Source organism: Tursiops truncatus, chromosome 15 (assembly GCF_011762595.2).
Source record: "Tursiops truncatus isolate mTurTru1 chromosome 15, mTurTru1.mat.Y, whole genome shotgun sequence".
Classification (NCBI taxonomy): domain Eukaryota; kingdom Metazoa; phylum Chordata; class Mammalia; order Artiodactyla; family Delphinidae; genus Tursiops; species Tursiops truncatus.
In genome coordinates, this window is record NC_047048.1 from 14,391,120 (window position 1) to 14,417,543 (window position 26,424).

At 39.4% G+C, this 26,424-nt stretch overlaps 1 protein-coding gene across 11 annotated transcripts in view; it reads right to left on the reverse strand.

Moving 5' to 3' along the window:
- Positions 1-26,424, reverse strand: part of RABGEF1 (RAB guanine nucleotide exchange factor 1) — an 88,203-nt gene that overhangs the window by 25,137 nt on the left and 36,642 nt on the right. For 10 of the 11 annotated variants that reach the window (XR_012326041.1, XM_019921908.3, XM_033841103.2 and 7 more), the window contains 2 exons: positions 10,561-10,746; positions 8,088-8,254 (listed from right to left, as the gene is read on the reverse strand). Coding sequence is in view for 9 of the 11 variants with exons in the window: in XM_019921908.3 (XP_019777467.1) it covers positions 8,088-8,254; positions 10,561-10,746 (353 nt within the window). In the remaining 2 variants the exon portion in view is untranslated. Of the gene's footprint in view, positions 1-8,087; positions 8,255-10,560; positions 10,747-26,424 lie in introns of those variants that run through there. The other variant, XM_073792043.1, reaches the window with a different exon arrangement.

Genomic DNA, 26,424 nt, shown 5'->3' on the forward strand with positions numbered 1-26,424 from the left:
AAATATACTCAATCTCACACACGATAACAAATGTGCAAATTAAACCTACTAGTATTGTTGTACAGCAGAAACTAACACAACATTGTAAAGTAATTATACTCCAATAAGATTTTTAAAAAAGACAAAGAAAAAAAACTATTATTAAAGGTCATTTTAAAAATTAACAAGTCGGCAAAAATCTGAAGTTTGATGTTGATGAGGATATAGGGGAAAAGGCACTTACACTATGGAGGTAGGAACGTAAAATGACACACCTGCAATGGAATGCAATTTGGCAATAATCATCAAAATTAAAAATACATTTATCCTATGACCCAACAATTCCATTTCTGAGAAATTTTCCACTGACATAATTGCACATGTACAAAATGAAATATGTACAAGGCTACTCATTTTAGTACTTGTAAAAGGAGAGGTCTGAAGATGGCATAAATGGCCACTACTAAAGGACTAAATAAACTTTGGCTTAATCCATAAAGTGGAATATTACGTAGCTTAAAATTTTAAAAGTATCCTTTTTATGTACCGATAAGGAAAGAGTTCTTAAATATATTGCTAAGCTAAAAAAGCAGGGTATGCGTAGTGTGCTTTTATGTAAAATAGGAGGACTGGGATAAGAACAAATGTGTTTATAAATGAAAACAAAAGAATGATACACAAATTAGTAACAAAAGTTGTCTGAATATGGGGGAAGGTCTGGGAACTAGACGGGTGAGGGACCATATATACCTTTTATTTTTGAGCCATTTGGATGTACCTTTTTTTTTTAAGCAAATAAGGCATAATTTAACTCAAAACAAAAACTGGCACATCGTTTCTGAAACTTTTTTTTACCAATACGGAAAACCTAAAATTATATTTGACACCCTGTACAATTAGAAAATATTCTTTAATACTTGGAATTTAACCTTTCACTCAATCTGATAAATTCCACCCCTAGTCGTGATGGAACAACAGGGATTAGGTTTACCCTACTGCCTTAACAACTAGAAAAATCAGACAAAACATATGAAAAAATGGTTTTCAACACTGGCCAACAGGCAGTGGGGAGAGTAACCCCTGAGAGAAGGGGACAAACATGGTAAATCTTACAAGTGCCCCAGCTCACTGCAGGTAGAGTTTTTAGGCCTTGGCACAGGGAGAGGCAACTCAAACAGAGCCAGCAGACTTGCTGAACTGGGGAAACAATATTTAGAGCTCAAGAAGGCCAGAGTTTCCAGAATTTGCGTGGCAAAACACATAGAGGATGGGCTGCAAAGAAAAATCTCCAGATAACTGCAGAGGGGTTCCCTTGAGTCTCTGACTGAGTACTGCACATGCACGTGAGAAAAAACTGGGTAAAGGAGTGGGCAGAACAATCTCCTGAGCACACATGACAGGAAATGATTCATTTTTCCTACTAGGCAGGAACAAAGAGTATCAGCAATGACAAATATGTGGGCAACTATAAAAGACATTTTCTCATTCAAAAATTTACTTAAGGGCTTCCCTGGTGATGCAGTGGTTAAGAATCCGTCTGCCAATGCAGGGGACACGGGTTCAAGCCCTGGTCCGGGAAGATTCCACATGCCGCGGAGCAATTAAGACTGTGAACCACAACTACTGAGCCTGTGCCCTAGAGCCTGTGGGCCACAACTACTGAGCCCGCCTGCCTAGAGCCCGTGCTCCACAACAAAAGAAGCCACCGCAATGAGAAGCCCGCGCACCGCAACAAAGAGTAGCCCCCGCTCTCTGCAACTACAGAAAGCCTGCATGCAGCAGCGAAGACCCAACGCAGCCAAAAATAAATAAATAAATTTATAATTAAAAAAAAACAAAACACAAAAAGAAGGCAAGAAAAGAGGAGAGAAAGAATTATATCCAGATGGGATAAATAGAAAACAGAGCAAAATGGTAGGTTTAAGCTCCATCTTATCAAAAATTTCATTAAATATAAGCAGTCTAAATAGCCCTGTGTTTTTAATACAGAAGCAAAACTTGTATTTCAAGTATAGCCAGTCTGTTATGATTATCAAGCTTTCCATTTCCCAATCCAAACACTCAGTTTTAAAAAGTCTTGGCAGCAGAACAAAATGTGCTCTTGAATTATAATGTTTAAGCTATCATTCAATGACAATTTTCTACATGGCAGACACTGTGCTTTACTCCACATTCTCATCAACCCTTAACAATTTTGTTATATTCCTGAAACCATATGAAATAATAAATGTACACACCAATAAAATTTTTTTGTTAGGTAGGTGGAATTATCATTTTACACATGAATACAATGAGGTTAGAGGTTAAGTCATTTACGTGAGACGTGTTACACAGGTTAAGAAGAAAAGCTGAGGGCGTCCCTGGTGGCGCACTGGTTTAGAGTCCGCCTGCCGATGCAGGGGACACGGGTTCGTGCCCCGGTCTGGGAAAATCCAACATGCCGCAAAGCGGCTGGGCCCGTGAGCCATGGCCGCTGAGCCTGCGCGTCCGGAGCCTGTGCTCCGCAGCGGGAGGGGCCACAACAGTGAGAGACCCGAGTACCGCAAAAAAACAAACAAACAAACAAAAAAAACAAAGAAAAAGAAGATAATCTGGGATTTAAATCCAGATCTGTTTGACTCCCAAGCCCAAGTTCTTCACAGTCACACCATAATTCCCTCCTATCATTACAGCATATTTATTCCTATTTAAATTAAGCAACGAGTATCAACTGAGCACCTACTACGTAAGGCTGTCTGCAAGCCAGATGACATATTAAATCGAATTAAATCTTCAATAAAGTAAACCTATAAAAGCAAAATCTTCAAGGGGCTTCCCTGGTGGCGCAGTGGTTAAGAATCCGCCTGCCAATGCAGGGGGGACAGGGATTCGAGCCCTGGTCCGGGAAGATCCCACATGCCGCGGAGCAACTACGCCCGTGCACCACAACTACTGAGCCTGTGCTCTAGAGCCCGTGAGCCACAACTACTGAGTCGGCATGCCACAACTACTGAAGCCCACGCGCCTAGAGAAGCCACCGCAATGAGAAGCCCGCGCACCGCTTGCAGTTGTGCAAAGAGTAGCCCCCTCTCGCCGCAACTAGAGAAAGCCCGTGTGCAGCAACAAAGACCCAATGCAGCCAAAAATAAATAAATAAATTTATAAAAGCAAAATCTTCAACAAAAAGGCTATTTGAAGGATAGCTGTGAAAGAGTAAACACAACCTAAAAATGTCAATATCAAAATAGAGCGTGATCATGTAGTAAAGATGGTTAACACCATTTTAGTACTAAAAACATATTTTGTATCTCAATGTTAAAAAAATTTACTGAAAATCCCACGTTTCTCAGATTATCCAAATAGAATAAGGACAACTCAGTAGAATATTATAGTTCTTCTGACTTTTTCAGCTGTTTTGACCATAGATATATAATATGGACTAAAAGGCAGATAGTCTGTAGTATAATAAAAAATATATATATTTGGTTTTTGGCCCAGGGATAGATATTTTTGATCACCAATGGCCAATGATTTGATCAGCCATGCCTACAAAATGAAACCTCCATAAAAACCCTTATATGACAAGGTTTGGGGAGCTTCCACATTGATGAACGCATCGAGGTGCTGGGAGCAAATGCCCAGATGGCATGGAAGCTTGGTGCCCCCCTCCCCTACCTTGCCCTAGGCATCTCTCTTCCATTTGGCTGTTCCTGAGTTGTATTCTTTAATAAACCCATAAGCATAAACAAACTGTCTTCCTGAGACAGTTCTAACAAATTATCAAACCTAAGGAGAAGGTTGTGGGAACCCCCTATTTACACCTGGTTGGTCAGAAGTACGGGTGTCCCCACTCCTGGGGATTGCAACTGGCATCTGAGGTGGGGGCAGTCTTGTGGGGTCCAGCCCTTAACCTATGGAGTCTGTGCTGACTCTGCGTAGTTGGGGTCGGAACAGGACAGACTTGCTGGATATCCAGTTGGTATTGTAAAATAAAAGAAACCACATATTTGGTTCAGGGAAAAAATTTCTCATTGTCCTTATCAATGAAAGTCAGAAACTGATCATGTTCCAAATACATTATATTCAAAACATTATAAAAGATGATTTTACAAGATAAAAAAATTTTTGGAGTAGACAAGAAAAGGCAATCAAGCTGAGTGTACCTGAGAAATGACTGTAAAAACAGGCACAATTATAAAACTGGTTCCAAATTCAACCTGGGGAATCGTTACTTCAGTTTCATCTAAGTACCAAAGAGGCCCACATGATTAAAGTAGCAATTCATTAGTAATTCTTCAAATGATGTAATTAACACCATGCTTCAACTTAATTAACATCTGAAATTCGGGTCTTGGGATAGCACTGAGTGTAAGAGGATTATAGTTTTGTTTTTTAAATCTTATTTTGAAATAACTTCAAATTTACAGAAAATCTGCAAGATTGTTACAAAGAATTCCTTTATACCCTTTATCCAGATTTACAAAATTTTAACATTTTGTTCCATGTCTGTGTGTATTATTTTTCTAAATTTTTTCAGAGTAGATTGTATGTTTCATGCGCTTTACCCCTTATAGTATGAGTATTTCTCAGCAACAAGGATATTCTGTTGCTAACTGTAGTTATTGAAAAAAAGTATTTGTTTTTTACACAGGATCAACTTGAGGGTCACACATTCATTTAGTGGTCATGTATACTTAGTCTCCTCTCATCTAGAAACGTTCTCCAGACTTCCTTTGTTTTTTTATGACACTGACAATTTTGAAGAATACAGTCCAGTTTATTTTATTCAATGCACTTCAATTTGGGTTCCTCTACTGTTTCCTCATGACTGGATTTCAGGTTATAAATTTTCAGCTTAGTTATTACATAATTCATGTTGTGTTCTTCTCAAAGTAACATATCTAGAGGCACAGGATGTCCATTTCCCCCCATCATTATGTAGCTGCCATTTCCCTACTTGGAATTAATAAATAAGTTGTGGGAGTTAATTTGAGATCATGTTCATAACTTGTTCCTCAGGAAACCCCCTCCTCTCATCCCAGACTTAGCATCCACACTGATGAAACTTGTCTGAATCAATTCTTATTAGGATGACTACAAAATGGTGATTTTCTATCTCCATCACTCCTATATTTATTAGTCAAGATCCTATGGTAAGGTTCTCCTCCTCTTTATTTAATTATTTATCTATTTTATTAGTTGGACGGACTAATGAATTATTGTTTTATTCATTTACACTCCATTTATTGTCTTTGGCCAGTGGGAACCCATTCAAGCTGACTTCTGGGCCTTTGACCTGTCCCCAACATTTCTGAGGGGCCCTTCTTTCCCAGCTCAAGTTCCAGAATCAGTCATTTCTCCAAGGAACCTTAATTCACTTCAGTGAAGAACAGTATTTAGACTCTAAGGTCTGAGTAGAAAGATTGGTATTTTAATTCTAAAAAAAGAAAAGATATTCCTCCTTAGAGCACTGCTTTCAGATTAGTTTGTAAAAGATGTACACAAGAGTCTACTCTGGGTGACAACATCTACTTGAGCTCCAAAAGAAAAGGGCATTTTGGAACATATGAGCACGTATTTCGACTTGGCTGACCCCATATGATTTACTCTAAACTATAGCTCACTCAACCTTACTTTGGAGAGTAAAGAACTAAAAGTAAATTCTCTGAGTCTTTACAGTCAAGCTGTTCCATTTACCTCCTCTGGAGGGACAGCCAATTCTAACAGGAAGTTAAAATACTTTTCAAATCCCTTAGGTTATTTGACTTCTATATACTACCAACCTGCCCTGGCTTAAGAGCTTTCTTTCATGCTACCAATAGAAGCAAGTAAAATATTAAGAGCAAGGACATCTTGGATTAACAAAGTGAAATAAAGAATACAGAACACAAAAGGTTTATTGTAGTCTACAGTCAATAAATTAAAACTGCATTTAGTATAGGCTAACTTTATCCACAGGCAAAGGCCAAACAAATAATCAGCCTGAAATGCAAAGTTCGCCTGGCAGAGTTACATAAGCAATCTGTGAAACAAAGATCCAAGAGCATCCTCTTTTCTAATGTACACACATCAATTTTTTCCTCAACACTCTGAGGTCTTTCTCACCATATGCTTTCTATAGACAAAAAAACAGCTAAAGATCAAAAAAAAAATAAAGTAAAAATCTATCATTCTAAAGAGAAGAAAAAAGTAAGAACTATTCCACATAAGAGTTTTTAAGATAAAAAATCACTTGAAATTTTTCTTTTAAAGTACAAATCTTCTCTCCATAATATAATGTATACTGTACAGAAGGTCTTAGGACATGATTTTTTTAAATTGCCAAGTATAGTCAATGAATGTATGTGACTATTAAGCACTTCAGTAATAGAAACTTCATTATCTATCTATCTAGATACAGACACAGATACAGTTATAGATAAAAACACATATTTCAAGGTCAAGGGATATAATGGAAAAAAGCTTAACCAGGAGTTAGGAGACCTGAGGTCTAATACATCAACTCATTATATGACCCTGGGTAAATTAGTTAACCTTTATGGGCTTTCATATTGTTATGTAAAATGTGGCAGTTACAGCTGATGTGTTTTACAATTTCTTTACTATTTCATCTGTTGTCATATACCATTTCACCATACATCTATAAATTCATAAGGTTAATGAGACTTTCTCAAAGCAGGAAACAGAATTTAAGCTAAATAGGAATGCATGGCTTTGATCAATACCTTTGAGCTCCTTACCAGCAGAGATTATTTTGTCAGAAAAACAACAGGCATTTTAAAATAGCTAACACTTACTGGAGATTAACTATGTGTGTCAGGTACTGTGCTGAACTCTGTACACACATCGGCTCATTTAATCCTCAAGACAGGCCTATGATAGGTATTACTGTCCCTCAGAATAGACAGGGCTTAAAGAGATTAGCTTGCTTAAGGTCACACAGCTAGCAAACTGCAAAGCTGAGACTCAAACCAGGGTGACTCCAAAGCTTACAGTTTTAATCACCCTACTACATTATCTTCTAATAAATAAATCATGAGCCAAATACATTCTTATCAAATACATTTAATCTCTAGCAGGTACTGATTATTTCCCTTCTTACTACTGTAGAGAAAACTGCTGAGTGACAGCCAACCAAGAACAACTCACGTGAACAAAAAGATTATTTAAAGGTTTGCCTCTATTAAAGAGACGTGCTGTGTTTTTAGATAAGCAATTGTTCCTTTTAATAAAACAAAAACCAAGTCATTAAATCTGAAAGACCAGAAAAGATCTTAAGGTGTAATATTTATTATTATTATTATTAATTTTTTAAAGGTGTGATATTATTATGCCCCTTCCTTTAAGCAGACCAAAAATCTCATGACAATTACCCCAGGTTGGGGGGCAGGGGGTGAGGGGGTGCAAGGGAGTGTCTAAGAGAACAGCTCTACCGAAAGCATCAGTGTTGGTTCCCAGTATCCCTCACCATTTCAAATTTACTGCATAGCTCTGATTACCAACATAAAGGTTCAGAGACTAAGCCCTAACAACAGACATTCTTTCTTGCTTCCTACTAGGCCACTTCAACTAGCCTATCTGCTCACTAGCGAGAATCTTCCTGCTTGTTTAATATCGAATTTTAAGAAGTAGGATGAATAAGGTCAAGTACATACAAAAGTAAGCCTTTTCCTACATGTTCTCTACATAGTATTTCCTCAACACACAGGCTGTCTCTCTAACAAGCTCTCAGAAAACTTCTTTTTTAGACAACTTTAAGGCTAGAAACAGTCATTTCTGATAAGGTATGGATAGTGAGGATATTAAACAAAGGAGAATAAACCAATATCCAAAAATTAAAGGCACAAAAAATAAAACATCCAAACAGATGGGATGGGAATGAATTTTACAACCAAAACTACATATTTCAATTACTTTTATTCCTCTTATAGAGTAAATAAGTTCTCTAAAACACAATGTCCTCCAACCAAAGAGATTTCAAACGTCATCTGCACCTCAAACCCAACATCTCAAGTCTGCGCTGATATTCTCTGAACGCTTACAGAAATTAGAAAGCTGAGCCCACATACACTGTGGATCTACTCTATACCTCTTTGGGCACAAAAGAAAAAAGAGAATCAGAAAATTACCCTTCTTTGATCCAACCCTGGATGAAGCACTGAAGAATTTCTTCACTGTGGTAACCTTGCGGGTCTTCTCATTGGTTTTCTTTTCTTCAAACTTGGAAAATGTGAGGGATTGGGCCCCTTGGCTGCTCTGGCTGCTGGCAAAGGCCTCTTCTTCCTCCCGCTGTAGTCTGTAAGTCAAGAAGAGGTTAAGTTTAACCCTGATATTCTCCAAGTTCTCCTTGTATCTAAAGGTAATAACTCAATGAATTGGGGATTTAAAATTTGTAGAGCTAGTGGCTAAATACACCAAATAGGTCTGAGGTCTCTGACAGGAAGCTCTCCTATGTGCTACTACAAACTTCAAGAGGGACTTCTCCGTGGATCATGTTCATTCAGCAATTGTACTAGTGTTACATAAAGCAAGTAAAGTCTAGTCCTTTTCCCTGACAACCTCGAGGTTGGAAGAGAGAAAAAGACAAGTAAATAATTACCACACAATGTAACAGTGCCTAGAGTAGAGAGCAAAACCCAAGTGCTATGAGAACATAGGAAAAAATAAACTAAATCTGCTGAAGGAGTCCAAGAAGGTTTTATAATGGTGACATTTAGGCCAGTCTTAGAAGGATCAAGAGGATTCCGCCAGGTAAAAGGGCATTCCAGGAAGAAGGTACTACACATGTGAAGGATGTGGCGTTTGTTGTGGACCAAGCTCATTCAACGTAGTCAGATCACTGACGGTGTGATGGACTATGATGCTGGATGTACAGTTGGGCACCAGGTGGTATGAAACCTTGACTGCCAAGCCTGCTATAATCCTGGATTTCATCATGTGGTGGGGAACCAAGAAAGACTATAATCCAGTAAGTTACCATTATCTGATCTGTGTTTTAAAGGTAATGCAGGTAGCTGTGTGACAACCTGAGGGGCAGAGAGACTAGGGACAGAGACAATAATTAAGAATATATTACAAAGATTTAAGTGAGAGAAATAAGAACCTGGAAAAAAGGAAAGGATGAAATTCAAAACACTTCTCTTAGCTAGAATAAGCAGAACTTGCTTAATTAGTTGTAAACAGTGTGGGAGGTGAAGGAGAAATTAATGTTTTTTAGCCAACTGAATAAATAGTGATGTCGTTAATTGATACCGGAGGAGGGTTAGGAGGAACTGCTGGGAGTGGGGATTAGAGTAAATAAAAGCAAGAAATCTGGCCTTGGACCAGCTGAATTTGAGGTATTTATAGTAAATCTCAAAGGCTATCTATAGAACTATGGTTCTCAAAGTGGATTCCCCAGACAGCAGCATCAACATCACCTTGGAACTTGTTAAAAATGCAAACTCTCAGGCCTCACTCCCAACCTACAAGAATCCGAGATTCTGAGGGTGAGGTTCAGTGACCACGGTTTTTACAAGCTTTCCAGGTGATTCTCATGCCTGTTCAAATATCAGAAAGTGCTGTAGGAAATCTCAAGCAAGGTCGCAATTGGAAGCAGTAAGAAACAGCAACAAAATCACAGGTAGCGGTGTTGGTGTGAGAATGGAATACGCACACATCTTTCTCTGAGACAAAACAGAAGTTACTATAAAGACACAGTTTGATAACCAGGGAGAAAGCTAAGGGAATTCATGCCTAGTGGCCTCTACTTTCTTTCTAAAATAGGATCAGCTACAGAGACTATCAGGAATGCAATGGGAAACCCGAGGAAAGAGTTAATGTTATATGTCTATATTTGCTGTCTTTGACTGACTATGGAGTCACTGAAAGCAGCGAGTGTACTTTATAATATTGAGTTCATCACAGATGGTAGCAAAGTAGTCACTCAACGAATATACCTGATTAAATACAAAAAAAAACTAGCAAAAGCTGTCAGAGATCAGTCTTTCTTTTATTGAGAAGCTTCACAGTTTCTAGGATGTTTTGGTAAAGGATTAACATTATTCATGGTATTTTATTAGTTCCTATGCTCACTAGACATTCTATGTTTTAATTTTTATCATAATCATATTTCTGCATAATACTAACAAATGCCATTTTTTTAAAGAAAAGTTAAATTTCCATAATGTAAGGATTATATATACAAATCAACAGGTTTCTATTATTATGTGCTTATCACTGTGCCAGATGCCATGCTGGATATATTAAAAGAACAAGGAAAATAATGCTTGATGAAAGTCATGTGCAATAACCTCATTTAATCTTCACCACAAAATATGTTTATCTCCATTCTTCCACTCCAAGGAGCTTACTGTCTTTATTAGAGAACTAAGACTAACGCATCCCAAACACAGAACAATTAAAAGTGAAGACAAAGACAAAATAAAGAAATCACTGAAAGCTACTCATTAAACGCTGAATGAGGGGAAAAAATTCATTTCTCTTAATATTAAACTGACTTGCTGACAGATCAAAACAGAAGAAAAAAATGTATTCTGACAATGACAGAGCTATGTATCCAGTTATATCACTGTTAAACCACCCCTAGTTAAGTCCTTTTACCGCTCTGCTAGTTCCCAATCCTCCTGAATCTGCTTCTGCCTGGCTTTGTGGTACTCCTCCCTCCAGCACTTGGAGCAGAAACCCTGCCAAGCAGGGTTGCCGTAATAACCACATCCTTTCTTGCACAGGAGCTCTGATTGATCCACATGAATTCCTCGGCGCTCAGACTTAAGACTCATCTTCTTCCTGTTAATCAAAGAGCAAACAAGAAAGTTTTGTTGAAAATGAATTCACTATCATTCTACTCACAGCAAAGCAATTAAGAAAAAAAAATGAATGAGTCTATCATCTTCAAGCTATAATGGAAGAAAGGAGAGAGGGAGGAAAGGAGGGAAAAAGGAAGTTTAAATATTACAAATTACTGTCATACTAAAGAACAAACTTCTTATTCCTGCCCAATAATATAAAGAACACTTTAAGAAGGACTAATACTGGATTAAAGACCTAAACAGAAGACATGAAACTATAAAACTCCTAGAAAAAAACATAGGGGAAAAACTTCACAACGTTAGATTTGGAGACAATTTCTTGGACAGGACACCAAAAGTACAAGCATCAAGAGCAAAAATACACAAATGGGACTACATCAAACTTAAAAACTTCTACACAGGAAAGGAATCAACAGAGTGAAAAGGCAACCTATAGAATGGGATAAAATATCTGCAAACCATATATCTGATAAGAGGTTAATATTCAGAATATGTAAAGAACTCCTAAAACTCAACAACAACAAAAATCCAATTAAAAATTAGCAAAGGCCATGAACAGACAATTCTCCAAAGAAGATGTACAAAGAGCCAACATGTGAAAAGATGCTCAATGTCACTAATCATCAGGTAAATGCAAATCAAAACCACAAGGAGATAGCACCACACACCTGATAGAATGACTATCATCAAAAAGAACAAAAATAACAAGTGTTGGCAAGGATGTGGAGAAATTGGAACCCTTGTGTACAGTTGGTGGGAATGTAAAATGGTACAGCCACTGGGGAAAACAGTATGATGGTTCCTCAAAAAATTAGAAATAGAATTATCATATGATCCAGCAATCTCACTTCTGGGTATACACCCAAAAGAACTGAAAACAGGATCTTGAAGAGATACCTGCACACTCATGTTCACTGAGCATTATTCACAACAGCCAAGAGTTGTTATTCACAACATTCAAGCATTATTCACAACATTCACAGCATTATTAACAACAGCCAAGCAATCTAAATATCTATCAAAGGATGAATCTATAAACACAGGATGAATGGATGAAGAAAACATGGTATATACAATGGAATATTATATAGCCTTAAAAAAGAAGGAAATCCTATCACATGCAACAACATGGATGAACCTTGAGAACATTATGTCAAGTAGCCAATCACAAAAAGGCAAATCAAAGACATTATTCCACCTACATGAGGTATCTAAATTAGTCACTCTCAGAACCAGAAAGTAGAATGATGGTTGCCAGGGGCTGGGGGAAGGGAGGCAAAGAGGAGTTGCTGTTCAATGGGTATAGGGTTTCAGTTTTGCCAGACAAAAAAGTTCTAGAGATCTGTTGTACAAGGTGCACATAGTTAACACTACTGTACACTTTATTTTTTAATTAATTAATTAATTAATTTATTTATTTATTTATGGCTGCATTGGGTCTTCATTGCTGCACACAGGCTTTCTCTAGTTGTGGCGAGCGGGGGCTACTCTTCGTTGCGGTACGCGGGCTTCTCACTGCAGTGGCTTCTCTTGTTGTGGAGCACGGGGTCTAGGGTGCACAGGCTTCAGTAGTTGTGGCACATGGGCTCAGTAGCTGTGGCTCGCGAGCTCTAGAGTGCAGGCTCAGTAGTTGTGGCACACGGGCTTAGTTGCTCCGTGTCATGTGGGATCTTCCCGGACCAAGGCTCGAACCCGAGTCCCCTGCATTGGCAGGCAGATTCTCAACCACTGCACCACCAGGGAAGCCCCTGTACACTTTAAAAATTGTTAAGATGGTAAATTGTATGTTATGTGTTTTTTACCACAATAAAAAAAGATTTTAGTATTAAAAAAAGGGGGACTAATAGATCCTTCTTTTTTTTTATTTTTTTTTATTTTTTTAAATTTTTTTATTTTTTTTATTTTTTTTCGTTACGCGGGCCTCTCACTGTTGTGGCCTCTCCCGTTGTGGAGCACAGGCTCCGGATGCGCAGGCTCAGCGGCCATGGCTCATGGTCCCAGCTGCTCCGCAGCACGTGGGATCTTCCCGGACCGGGGCACGAACCTGTGTCCCCTGCATCAGCAGGCGGACTCTCAACCACTGCGCCACCAGGGAAGCCCAGATCCTTCTTATTTGCTACCATTTTAAACCTGAGGGACAAAGTACAATCTTCTTGAAATACTCTGTGTTCTTACTACATTATGTCATTTGGCTCAAAAAGACAACTTCATTTCAACGATATAAAAGTGAATACTTTGTCCCAAATGAGATAATTTAACATTCACCAAGAAAACAAGTGTAATTAAAGCATCAGAATAGAATCTAAACTCCTTGAGACGGCATTCAAGGCCCTACTGTTTGCCACCACTCACTACATGCCTAATATTGTGACAGGTACTCAGGATAATTATTTCTCACAAAAACCAAGGTAGATATTATCTCTATTTTATTAGATGTGAAAATTCATAAACAAAAACACAGGCAGCATGAACAATGAAGAAAAAGAGAAAAGTGCTATGAAATCGAGAGGTGGTGGGAGAAGGTGAGGTCATTCTGACTTAGGGAGCATGGAGAGACCACCTGGGCCAAGGAGTGAAGGGTGGGGGATGTAGACCTTCAAGAGCCTTGAGTTGAGGCTTAGAGGGTCTTGGAGCGATGACACAAAAGAGGGAAGACATTCCGGACAGGAAGAACATCTTTTGCAAAACACTCAGAGACAGGACAGCAAATGCAGAACATGAATGATGTGGTATAAGTAGGAGGTAAACAGAAGCAGTTACGTGTGAAGTTCAATTATAATGGCTTTTTAAAACTGCAGGCAAGAGTCTGGGTTACAGCATTGTTGTTTCAGTGAAAAGGGGAAATCAGGATAGGGGTGTTTATTTTAAGACATAAAACTTGAGAGGTGGAGTTCTGTCTTCCAGTATGATGAAGTGAGGAGGACAATAAATCCTCTCCACCAAAATCAACTATAAAGATAGACAAAACGTCCTCTCTGCTGATGGATCAAAGTGTGAACCAAGGAATGCATTCAAACTTCAAGCCACCAACTGGCTCTCTCGCATCTCCTGTGTGTATGCACAGTCTCTGTTGGCCAGACATTGGAAGCCTTACTGGCTAGAGATGTTTGTGCACAAATTCAGTCTTTGAACAAACAACAATCTTCGGCTAAACATTAAGGGATGCAGGCAGATGGGTGACCCCGAGAAGGAAATCAAGGATAAAAATAAATATAAGAAAAAAAAATGAGGACAGACAATAAGCAGCCACAGGGTGTGGGGAAGAGAGACCTCACAGGTGTAGTCCAGCTATAAAACCTAGATGGCATGCGCTAAGCACTATTTTTGAGGATTTTCAAAGGCAAAAGGGAGGAGAAGAATTAAGGAAGAAGACCAGAATTCAGAATATCACTGAATCCTCAGTGAGTTTACCCTTTTTTCCCCTCCAGTATCACCAAGCCAACCCAGAAATGGACACCAGGGCACAGAGAGAGCTCCTCTAGCTCTGGCTCAAAGAATGAGAAAAAGAACTCCTAATACTGAGAGGAAATATGAAAATCCCTCCATTTTCTTGTCTTTTTTTTTCCTCCTTCTCTTGAGCCATGAGCAATCACATGGTGTTCACAGAAGCGGCTGGAATGAGAGACTGCAGGAGCTAAACTCGGAGGAAGGGGAACTATCCATTTTTCCCACTCTCTAGTCTCCTAGACAGCGGTGGGAGTACAAGACAGAGTGGGGTAACTAATTCCACAGCTTTCCACCCAGAGGAGAGAAGATGAGCCCCAAGAGAACTTTAAAAATACAGGAGGAATCAATGAGGAGAACTGAAGAAAGCAAGCTGAAAATGTGTGCATGGGTCTGATGCTATTCAGGATCAGAGACTAAAATTCACACTAATAGAGACCACTGCACAGGTTTCAGACTGACACATGCAGGAAACAGATCAAAATAGCACTGCGAAGCCTCTGAAAAATGAACCAACGTGGGAACCACAGCTCACAGAAGTAGGGTTGGAACCTGCGGCCCAAACTTGGCAGCAAAACTAAAAACTTTTGCTTCTCCAATGACACTACGTGGAAAATGAAAACACAAACTACAGACTGGGAGAAAATACTCGCAAATCATATATCTGACAAAGGACTTGCATCCAGAATATATAAAGAATTCTCAAAACTCAACAGAAAGAAAAACCACCCAATTAAAAAAATGGGCAAAAGACTTGAACAGACTTATGCGAAGAAGATATACACATTGGGAGACAATTCTCCACGGGTGTCTCACATTTCTGTACAAGAGGCCTTCGTGACAGACTATCTCTTCAAGGATATTTGCATATCTAACATTCTCAGGAGGAACAGATCACTGTCTCCCTCCAGAGAAAGGGCAAGTTTGTTTACTGTCAAGTAAAATAGATATAATGTTTCCCTCCAGGTCAAAAGTCAGGTGGGTTTGTTAGCTGCCCATTATAAAGGATTTGGGTCCCTTAAGCTTAGGTTCCTCAGCTGTGACACCAGCTCCATGGGACTTGGGGGCAAAGGTAGCCCATGTGAGATGAAGCTTGTTTTATTGATGTCCTATGAATAATAAAGTCCTTTGTCTCCGACTCCAGAGTCTCATGACTTCTGCCAGCATCCATGAAACTGGCAGGCTAACTTGTTACGTTTAAGAGGGTAAAAACCCATGTCAGTCACAGTTCTTGACAACATGGCAAATAAGCACATGAAAAGTTGTTCAACATCATCATCCGTTAGAGAAATGTAAATTAAAACAACCATGAGGGCTTCCCTGATGGTGCAGTGGTTGAGAGTCCGCCTCCCGATGCAGGGGACACGGGTTCCTGCCCCGGTCCGGGAAGATCCCACATGCCGCAGAGCGGCTGGGCCCGTGAGCCATGGCCGCTGAGCCTGCGCGTCCGGAGCCTGTGCTCCGCAACGGGAGAGGCCACAGCAGTGAGCGGCCCGCGTACCGCAAAAAAAAAAAAAAAAAAAAAAAGCCACCATGAGATTTCACTACACACCTATTAGAATGGCTAAAATTAAGAACAATACCAAGTGGTAGCAAGGATGCAGAGCAACTAGAACCCTCCTAGTGGGATGCAAATAGTACAACCACCATGGAAAACAATTTGGTAGTTTCATAAAAAGTTAAATACACTTACCATACAACCCAGCAATCCTATTCCCAGTTATTTCCTCCAGAGAAATAAAACTGATGTTCACTCAAAAATCTATACAAAACTGTTTCTAGTAACATTATTTATGATCATTAAAAAATGGAAACCACCAAAATATCCTTCAATAGATGAATGAATAAACAAACTGTGTGGTACATCCATGCAGTGGAATGCTACTCAGCAAAAACAACAACAACAACAAAAAAAACATACCCAACAACTTGGATGAAATCTCAAAGGCGTTATGATGAGTGAATGAAGCCAGTTTTAACAGTTTACATACTGTAGGGACTTCCCTGGTGGTCCAGTGGGTAATACTCCACAATCCCAATGCAGGGGGCTCGGGTTCAATCCCCGGTTGGGGAACTAGATCCCGCATGCATGCTGCAACTAAGAAGCCCGCGTGCCGCAACTAAAGATCCTGCACGCTGCAACGACAATCCCACATACTGCAAATAAGACCCGGCACAGCCAAAATAAATAAATAAATAAAGTAAATAAAATAAATATTTTTGAAAAAAGTTTACATACTGTATAATCAGGGTTTGTTAGGAATTAGGGTTGGAGGGAGGGTGTCTATAAAGGAATAGCACAAGGAACTTTTTTAGAGGTGATAGAACTGTTCTGTATTCTGATTATGGAGGTGTTTACAGAAATCTATACATGTTTTTAAATTCACAGAACTGTATACTCCCCCAAAATTCAACTTTACTGTATGATTTTTTTTTTTTTAATTTGAGAGGCAATTTCTAGTTTGGATTGGTGAAAAGTGCAGAACAGGAGACAGGGATAGTGATCAAGAGACAGATACAGTAAGAGGTTATAATAATAGAGGTAATACAGTGGCAATGGAAAGGGGAGGGATGGCAACACACTCTGGCAGTAGGGTCTGTAAGAGTTAACTAATGAGACATGGCAGGGAGACCTGCACGTTTACAAATACTCTTGACTGCCTCTATGAGATTAAAGCCCTCCAAGGACAGGATTTAGATCTATCGCACTTATCATTTAGTAAATGAGGCTGAGGTAGAAAGGAAGAATAACAAAATATAGCCAGAGTCTAAAATGATAAGTTAAGAAACTTTAAAGGCCATCTACTTTCTCCTATTATAATATAGATAAAGACACTGAGACTGAGAAATTATGATTTGTTCAATCAAAAAGGTAGTAAGTGGCAGGGACATCACAAGAGCCTACACTTGTACTAAGTCCTGAGTGCCATCAAACTATTTTGAGCGTCTGAGCTAATCTCACCATAAACATCCTGTGGTCCCTTTCTTCAATTCCAAGAGGAGTAGGCAAAAAGAAATATGTTTTTTCCTTATACCAATTCAGTAAGTTTAAAATTTTTTATACTACAAAGACTATAGCACAGGTCTGTTACTAAAATGAACACATTTTAGGGAGTCTACCTAACACATGTGTCAGCAACTTCCCTTTCCTCAGGGAACTGTTCCCCAAATCTACAAAGGTCAGCTGCCATGTTTGTATATGGTGCAGTCCCCCCTTCCCCACCACTGCAGGGCCACAGCTGATTGATCCAGAGGTGGACACTTGACCCAAAATGAAGTTTTGGAAATGGGACTAAGTCTGGGCTGTTTTCTTGAATGACGGAGAAGTTGTGGCATGACCACCTTCCAACAAGTGGTCTGAGTAACCAGTCTGCAGATACAACAGACTGGTATACAACAAGATATACAACAAGAAGCAGAGAAAAGTGGCAGAAGAAAAATACTCTCTAGGTCCTGAGGGGTTTCCATTTCTCAGTTCCAATCCTTTTCTAAGGTTTAGCTGCTTGCCTACCCTCAGATTTTGAAACACACCCCTTGATCCCTGACTTTTTTTCTTATGCCAGCTCCAGTAGAGCCTATTACCTGCACTCAGAGACTTGCCCAGGTACTATGTGAGAGCCAGAAAAACATAATAGAATTGCTGTGAGGACTACTTAGCATATACTAAGAACTCAACAGGTTAAGATGAAAACTTAAAAATAATAGCTATGTGTCTATGAAGACCAATTTGATGTGCACATGAGAACATGGAGATCGGTCAAATCTGCATTCAAATCCCAGCTCTGAAATGTGACTTTGGACAAATTAATATTTCTGAAACTTCCATTCATACCCTTCTATCCAACTTCTGCTCCCACCTTTTCACAAATCTAAGCGTCACAGGCTTTGTGCCCCCATGACCTTCACTCTGTTTTACACCTGTGATTATGTTATCTCACATGGCCAAAAAAAGACTTTCCAGACAAGATTACTAATCAGTTGACCTTAAAATAGAGAGATTATCCTGATTTTCCAGGTGGGGCCAATATAAGCACATGAACCCTAAATGCAAAAGAGGACAGGAGCCCAGAATAGTCAAAACAATCTTGGAAAAAGAATGTAGGAGCACTTACAGTTACCAATTTCAAAACTTACTACGAACCTATGATAATCAAAACAGTGTGGAACTGGCACAAGGACAGACATGTGGAGCAATGGAATAGAACTGTGAGTCCAGAAATAAACCCACATATCTATAGTCACAACTATCAAATGGAAGAGTCTTCTCAACAAATCGTGCTGGGACAATGGGATCACCATATGCAAACGAATCCTTGTCTCACACCACGTATAAAAGTTAACTAAAAATGGATTAAAGACCTAAATGTAAAAGCTAAAACTATAAAAACTCTTGGCCAAAAAGCAGGTAAAATTTCATGATCTTGGATTTGGTAAAGGATTCTTAGATATGACACCAAAAGCATAAACAACAAAAGAAAAGAGATAAATTGTACTTCATCAGAATTAAAAACTTTTGTGCTTCCAAGGACCCCATCAAGAAAGTGAAAAGACAACCCACAGAATGGGAGAAAATATTTGCAAATCATGTATCTAATAAAGAACTTATATACAGAATGTGTAATGAACTGTTATAACTCAGTATTTTTAAAGATAAACAACCCAATTTCCAAAATGGGTAAAAGATCTGAATAGACACTTCTCCAAGGAAGATATGCCAATGGTCAATAAGCACGTTAAATGACTTTTGACATCATTAGTCATTAGGGAAATAAAAATCAAAACCACAATGAGAGAAAAACAACAACAACAACAATGAGATACCACTTCACATTCAGTTGGATGGCTAGTATTAAAAAGTCAGATAGGACTTCCCTGATGGTGCAGTGGTTAATAATCCGCCTGCCAATGCAGGGGACACAGGTTCGAGCCCTGGTCCGGGAAGATCCCACATGCCACGGAGCAACTAAGCCTGTGTGCCACAACTACTGAGCTTGCACTCTAGAACCCGCGAGCCACAACTACTTGAGCCCATGCGCCACAACTACTGAAGCCCACGTGCCTAGAGCCCGTGCTCCGCAACAAGACAAGCCACTACAGTGAGAAGCCCGTGCAACTGCCACAAAGTGTAGCCCCCGCTCACCACTAGAGAAAGCCCACATGCAGCAACGAAGACCCAACACAGCCCGCCCAAAAAAAAGTCAGATAATAACAAGTGTTGACAAAGATGTGGAGAAACTGAAGCACTCATACATTGCTGATGGGAATGTAAAATGGTGCAGATGCTTTTGGAAACCATCTGATGGTTCCTCAAATGATTTTTTTTTTTAATATTTTTGGCTGCGTTGGGTCTTTGTTGCTATGCATGGGCTTTCTCTAGTTGCAGCAAGCGGGGGCTACTCTTCCCTGCGGTGCGCAGGCTTCTCATTGCGGTGGCTTCTCTTGTGGTGGAGCACAGGCTCTAGGCACGGGGGCTTCAGTAGTTGTGGCACGTGGGCTCAGTAGTTGCGGCACGCAGGCTCTAGAGCGCAGGCTCAGTAGTTCTGGTGCACGGGCTTAGCTGCTCTGTGGCATGTGGGATCTTCCCGGACCAGGGCTCAAACCTGTGTCCCCTGTATTGGCAGGTGGATTCTTAACCACTGCGCCACCAGGGAAGTCCTGAATTGTGCCCTTTAAATGGGTGAATTCTATGGTACGTGAATTATACCTCAATAAAATTGTTTTTAAAATATAAAGCAGAAGAGGAGGGCAGAATGGGAAGTCAAAGAGATTCAAAGAACCATTGCTGGCTTTGAAGGTGGAGAAATGTAAGAAATGTGGGTGGCTTCTAGAAGCTGAGAATGACCCCTGGCTGACAGCCAGCAAAGAAATGAAGACCTCACTTGCATAACTTCATTAAACTCAATTCTGCCAACATTTAAGTATGTCTGGAAGCAGATTCTCCCCATAGCCTCCAAATAAGAGCCCAGATTGGATGACATCTTAATTTGGACCTCTTGAGAGCCTTAACAGAGTACCTGGCTGAGCTGGCCAGGAGTGCTGACTTAACAATACTTACAATACTCTGGGTGTTGTTTTAAGCTGATAAGTTTGTGGTAACTTGCTATGGCAACAACAGAAAACTAATATAGGCCTCCTTTCAATTTCTCTCTTTTGGGGGCCTTTGCACAAGTGTTCTAATGCCTAAATGCTGGGACCCTTGCTATTTATATGCTGATTTCCCTCTCCTCATTTAGGTCTCGGCTTTCATGTCATACATTCAGAAAGGCCTTCCCTGGCCACTCTATCTAAAGCAGTACCTACCCCAAGCTGCCCAACCCTCACCTCCACTGTGGGCCCAGAATTGTTTCTCCATATCCAGGAAGAGTTAACCAAGCAGGCCTGAGTTGCTCAAATTGTGCACATTCTCGTTTTCAGAAGGGCCTGCTTCTGTGGCTGACTCCTGGCCAGCTCCTGGGAACTGAGGTCTTAAGAGTATCTTTATGTACTAATTGATAAGGGTGTTTTGTATGCTTGGAGTCTTGATCCACACTGTACCAACTTGTCTAGACAGTTTGTGCAGACTGTGTGATGTATGGTGAATACTGCTTTCCTTCTTGGGCAGGGGGGGTCAATCATGAGGGTGCTTGTGCCTATGTGACCAGCCTCCAATAAAAACCCTGGAATCTTAGGCTTAAGTGAACTTCCCCAACAGAAAACACTTCACACATGTTGCTAGAGTTTGTTGCTGAGGGATTAAATGCACCCTGTCAACTCCACTGGGAGAAGACTCTTGGAAACTCATGCTTGGTATCCTCCAAATTCTGCTCAATGCACTGTTTTCCTTCACTGATCCTGTTTAATATCCTTTCACTGTAATAAAACACAGCCAGGAGTACATGAGTTCTGCGAGCCCTTCTAGCGAATTACCAGACCTGGGGGCAGTCTTGGGGTCTGCCGACAGGACGTGATTATAAAGGGGTGGTAAAAGGGAGATCTTAGTGGCAATAGTTCTGTACCTTGACTATGTTGGTGGCTACAGGAATCTACATATGTGATAAAGTGGCACAGAACTATAATACACATTGTAGAGATGTCAACTTATTGGTTTTGACATTATACTATAGTTAACATAAGACATAGCCATTGGGCAAACTAGGTGAAGAGTACACAGGACCTTTCTGTATTATCTTTGCAACTTCCTGTTAATCTGTAATTTCAAACTAAAAGTGTTTTTTAAAAATTCCACTTAAAATTGATTAAATAAAAACACCTATGATTGAATTAACATGTATCAGACAGTTGTACATATCACTCAGATCATTTCTGTTCCTAAGTATGGAAAACAAAGTGAGCAACCAAAAAAAAAGTACACGCCCTGATTTGAAAGGCTATGCAGTGATGATGAAGCTGTTTTGGTGAGGCAAAGCAGGTACAGTCAGCACATCCAGATTAGACATCAGAGTATATAGACACCATACCCTCCTCAGTTAGGGAGAAACATGGGGGAATCAATTCTGAGACTCAATTCCGTCTTTCCCAGGCAGAAAGATCTATCACTAGCCACAATCCAGAGGCAACTACCATCACTACTGCACCCAGTGGGGGACGTCAGAGGGGCCACACCCAGCTCCTATTTGAGCTCTGCACTCCAGTAAGTAGTCTTTTACTGAGCAACCTGGGTACAAAGATTGCATAATTCAATTGGCCCACTCACATTAGGGAGGACAGAGTAAAAATGATCTCTGTTGCTGAGATAGCTGAGATTCCTGTGAATTCTGCCTCAGGGCTAGGTACCCTAAAAAGGGCCAGAGGAGCACAAAGCCCACAGAGCTGTGTATGTTATTCCTTAAGGCTCTGCATGCAAACCACGTTCATTTCATAAAACAAAAAACAAAAAATACTTTGTAGATTTGAGTAGCTTCCCACTATCTTCCTTGTAAGAGTCCTGCTTCCTATTCTTAGGTTTGATGTAATGTCCTCATAGATCATTCCTCTGGGCAACACACCTGGGATTTACAGAAAACATCCAATCAACTCTACTAAAATGATAAACTATCCTTGAACCTCAGTTAAGAAATAGAATTTAAAGTTAAGCTTTTTCCCTTAAATTTGTTCTTTTTCCAGTTATAGAAGTAAAAGATGGTTACTCTAAAAAAAAAAAAAAAAAGATGGTTACTCTAAAAAACCTGAGACATAAGTAGAAAATAAAACATCACCCAGAGGCAGTCACTATATTTTCATAGTGCTTTCTCTACTCATCATGATCTCATTCATTTATTCAACAAATATTTATATACTGATTTACATTACATGACAGGCACTTAGGATACAAATTTAAGTAATAATAAAGTTTCAGTCCTCATAGAGCTGACTGTCAAGTATGGAAGATGTGACTATATACCTAGAAGGCCTGAAAGAAGAAATTAAAGCACTATGAACACTGAGGAATTAATTAATTTTAAAATTACTGAATTTCATAAAAGAATTTATATTTATATGAAACAAGCTAAATATGTGTACATGAAATCTATGAAATTCTTACAATAGCCTGACAATAAGAAGTTAGGATATATAGAGATCGATCTCATTCCCAATAGTATCGAAATGTAAAAACATCTAGGTACTATTTTAATAAGAAAATTATGTCATCTACATAAAAATACTGAGATATAAAGACGGCTTAAATAGTTGGCAACACATACCAGGGCACAGTATGAGAAAGTTAAATATTTTATAAATGGCAAATGTTTCAAAATTTTTAAGTTTACTATAAATGACAAAAAAAATTCCAGAAGACTTTTTTGGAACTTGACAAAATTATTCCATATTTTATCAGCAATAATAAACAGGCAAGAATTTTAAAAAATACTCTAAATTGGGCTTCCCTCGTGGCGCAGTGGTTGAGAGTCCTCCTGCCAATGCAGGGGGCACAGGTTCGTGCCCCAGTCCGGGAGGATCCTGCGTGTTGCGGAGCGGCTGGGCCCGTGAGCCATGGCCACTGGGCCTGTGCATCCAGAGCCTGTGCTCCACAATGGGAGAGGCCACAACGGTGAGAGGCCCGCGTACCGCAAAAAAAAAAAAAAAACAAAAAAAACAAAAAACCTCTTAATTTACTGAACTTTAATTTTCTGCAAACTAGTTAAAATAGTGTGAACTTAGCAAAAGAACTGGCAAATCACTTCAGAATGGATTAACCCCCAAATGAATTGCTAATACATAAAATAATTTATTATTAGAGGAAGGAGGAGAAGGGAAGAACTTTCAATAAACAATGCAGGGATAACTGGTCAGCAATCTGGTACCCCCCAAATTAATTACAGGAATCTTAAACAGGAATCTTAAAGAGTTAAAGTTTTTAAAAGACTAATGAAAAAATAGAAAGGACTAAAATTAAGTATTTATGAAACTTCTAAAGAGGTGAGGGCTATCTAAGCTCACAGGCTGCAGGAGAAATCAGAAAGGAAACCGATTTGAATAAGTACATTGAAACTTCTACCTAGTTTTTAAAAGGCCCCACTTAGAACCAAAATAGAAAGGCAAATAAGAGACTAGGCAGAATATTTTAAGTAAACAGGACGAGAGTGTTTTACCATATTTAGAAATTACACTAATAAGATTTGTAAAACTCTGGTATGCAGTATAAGGATATGAGCCGACCATTCACAAAACGGAAATAGCTTCCTGGGAACAGACATAGAATGTCAGAGGGTTTGTGCCTTGTGAACTCTGATTTATATCACCAAATTGGCCTCACAAAAAGGTTATACCTATTTACATTCCCACCTACAGTGATCCACTTTCCCACAAACTCATAAAAACTGCATTATTAGTCTTTAATTTTTGCCAATCTGAAAGGCAAAAAAAGAAGCATTTCTTGTTTTAATACCCATGTCCTTAAATTGACCATCTTTATAGATATTTATTGGCCATTAGCATATTTTCTTTGGAGAATTAAACTGTTCCTGTTCTTTGCTCACTTTTCTATGACATCTTTTTTCTTTTTATAGGTGCTCTTTTTATGTTATCTTTTAGCCTTTGGCTGTGTATGTTAAGATACTATAGTTTTTTGGGGTTTCTTTGTTTTTTTTTTGCGGTACGCAGGCCTCTCACTGTTGTGGCCTCTCCCGTTGTGAAGCACAGGCTCCGGACGCTCAGGCTCAGTGGCCATGGCTCACGGGTCCAGCCGCTCCGCGGCATGTGGGATCTTCCCAGACTGGGGCACGAACCCATGTCCCCTGCATCGGCAGGCGGACTCTCAACCACTGCGCCACCAGGGAAGCCCCGATACTATAGTTTTAATCAAAGACTGTATCCAGGTTTCACTGACTTTCATAGCGTTAAATACATTGCCTCCAAAATGAATGTGAATGTCACACAGATAATCAGTGGCAGAGTTCCAATGTTAAATATAACAATACAAAGTATCCAAACACTAGCCTGCCCAAATAATTCCAAATGATAATCAAACCCATGGAATATAATGTAGAGTTTATGCTGCTGGAATGAGCAGAGCCAGCAGAGCAACATTCTTAAGGAATGAATTCTAGACAACAATCTTCTATTGTATTATGTCACACCCTCTTCATCAAAGTGAAATTATGACTCCAATCGGAGCATGCCATTCCCCAGGCAAATAACTCAAAATTACATGCAAAACAACCTGGCTGCTCGAGTCTATTTCTACCATGCTCTACCCTCTCTCTTCCGTAGAAACAGCCAATTCCTCAACTGGTCTATTTATTCAATAAGTAACTGACCAAAAATTATGTCTCTTAACTTAAAGTAACAGCAAACTGCAATATATAAGGTGGTTTCAATGATCAAAGGTTTTTGGTTTTGTTTCTGCAAACTTACAGCTTAGTTTTAGCTTTGCTGCAGCCATTTCAACCTTAGCCAGTTGCTGTGGCTGGGCTAGACATACACATATCTATGAGATAAGAGAAATATAAAAAGCAATTGCCTGGACAGAAATGTATTTATTCAGACTTGTTAGAGGGTTCAATCCAATAAATATTAGTAGTATATTCTAAGTTTTTGAGAAGTGCCTTGTGCATAACAAAAAATTAAACGGCAAAAACTTTCAAAAGCTACTAAAACCATCCCATCTGCAGAAACTTTCAAAAGCTACTAAAACCATCCCATCTGTTTTAGGTTGAATTGTGTCCTCCCAAAAGATAGGTTGGACCCCAATATTGTAAATGTGACCTGATGTGGAAATAAGGTCTTTGCAGATGTAATTAGTTAAAATGAAGTCATACTGGATTAGGGTGGGCCCTAAATTGAATGACTAGTGTCCTCATAAGAAGGCCCTGAGAGACCCAGAGACACATAGAGGCCGTGTGGCCACAGAAGCAGAGACTGGAAGGATGAAGCTACAAGCCAAGAACTCCAAGGACTGCCAGCAATTATCTTCCCTACAGCCTTCAGAGAGCATGGCCCTGCTGACACCTTGATTTCAGACTTCTAGCCTCCAGAACTCCAAAAATATTAATTTCTGTTGTTTTAAGAACCTAGTTTGTGGTAATTTGTTACAGCAGCCCTAGGAAACAATAAACCATCCAACAAGAATTGTGGTAAATTCTAGAAATAATTTAAAGAAATGAGTTTTCCACCAGTTGACAGAACTGTGGATTCACAGCATTACATGCTCTTTACAAACAGGAGGATCATATATCTCAGTTAATGAGAACAGTCCTGGCTTATGCCTGTTGTCCTGGTATAAAAGCATCCCTTTGGTTCTCAAAAGTGACCTGCTTTCGATAATAAAGTACATGGTCATCTTATGTATGAACAAGCCTAGAATACACTTCTGTTTGTCTGCCTTCAAATCCCACCTATTCAAATAACGTCAAATGCCCCCTCCCCACCCTCAGAATAATTCCATCTCTCTGGCTTCTATAGCATTTTATAAATACATCTATTATAATACTCATGTTTTATTACAATTACTTGCTTACTTGTCCACTCCATGTTCGTAGACAACACAGTGCCAGGAACAGAATGCATACTCAATAGGTATCTTCTAAATGTATTAAATGATTTATTCAGGAGACTGACAAAGTACCTGCAGAGACAGTTTTCTTTCACTTTTGTCCCTTGTGAAAATTAAAAAAAGAAAATCTCGACTAGAACTGGTGACGGGAAGGCCTGGAAAGGGAGCTCTCACGCCCTACCACTACACTCATCATCCTCTACCTCAGTTACCCCAAACAGGAAGCCATCAATTACCCAA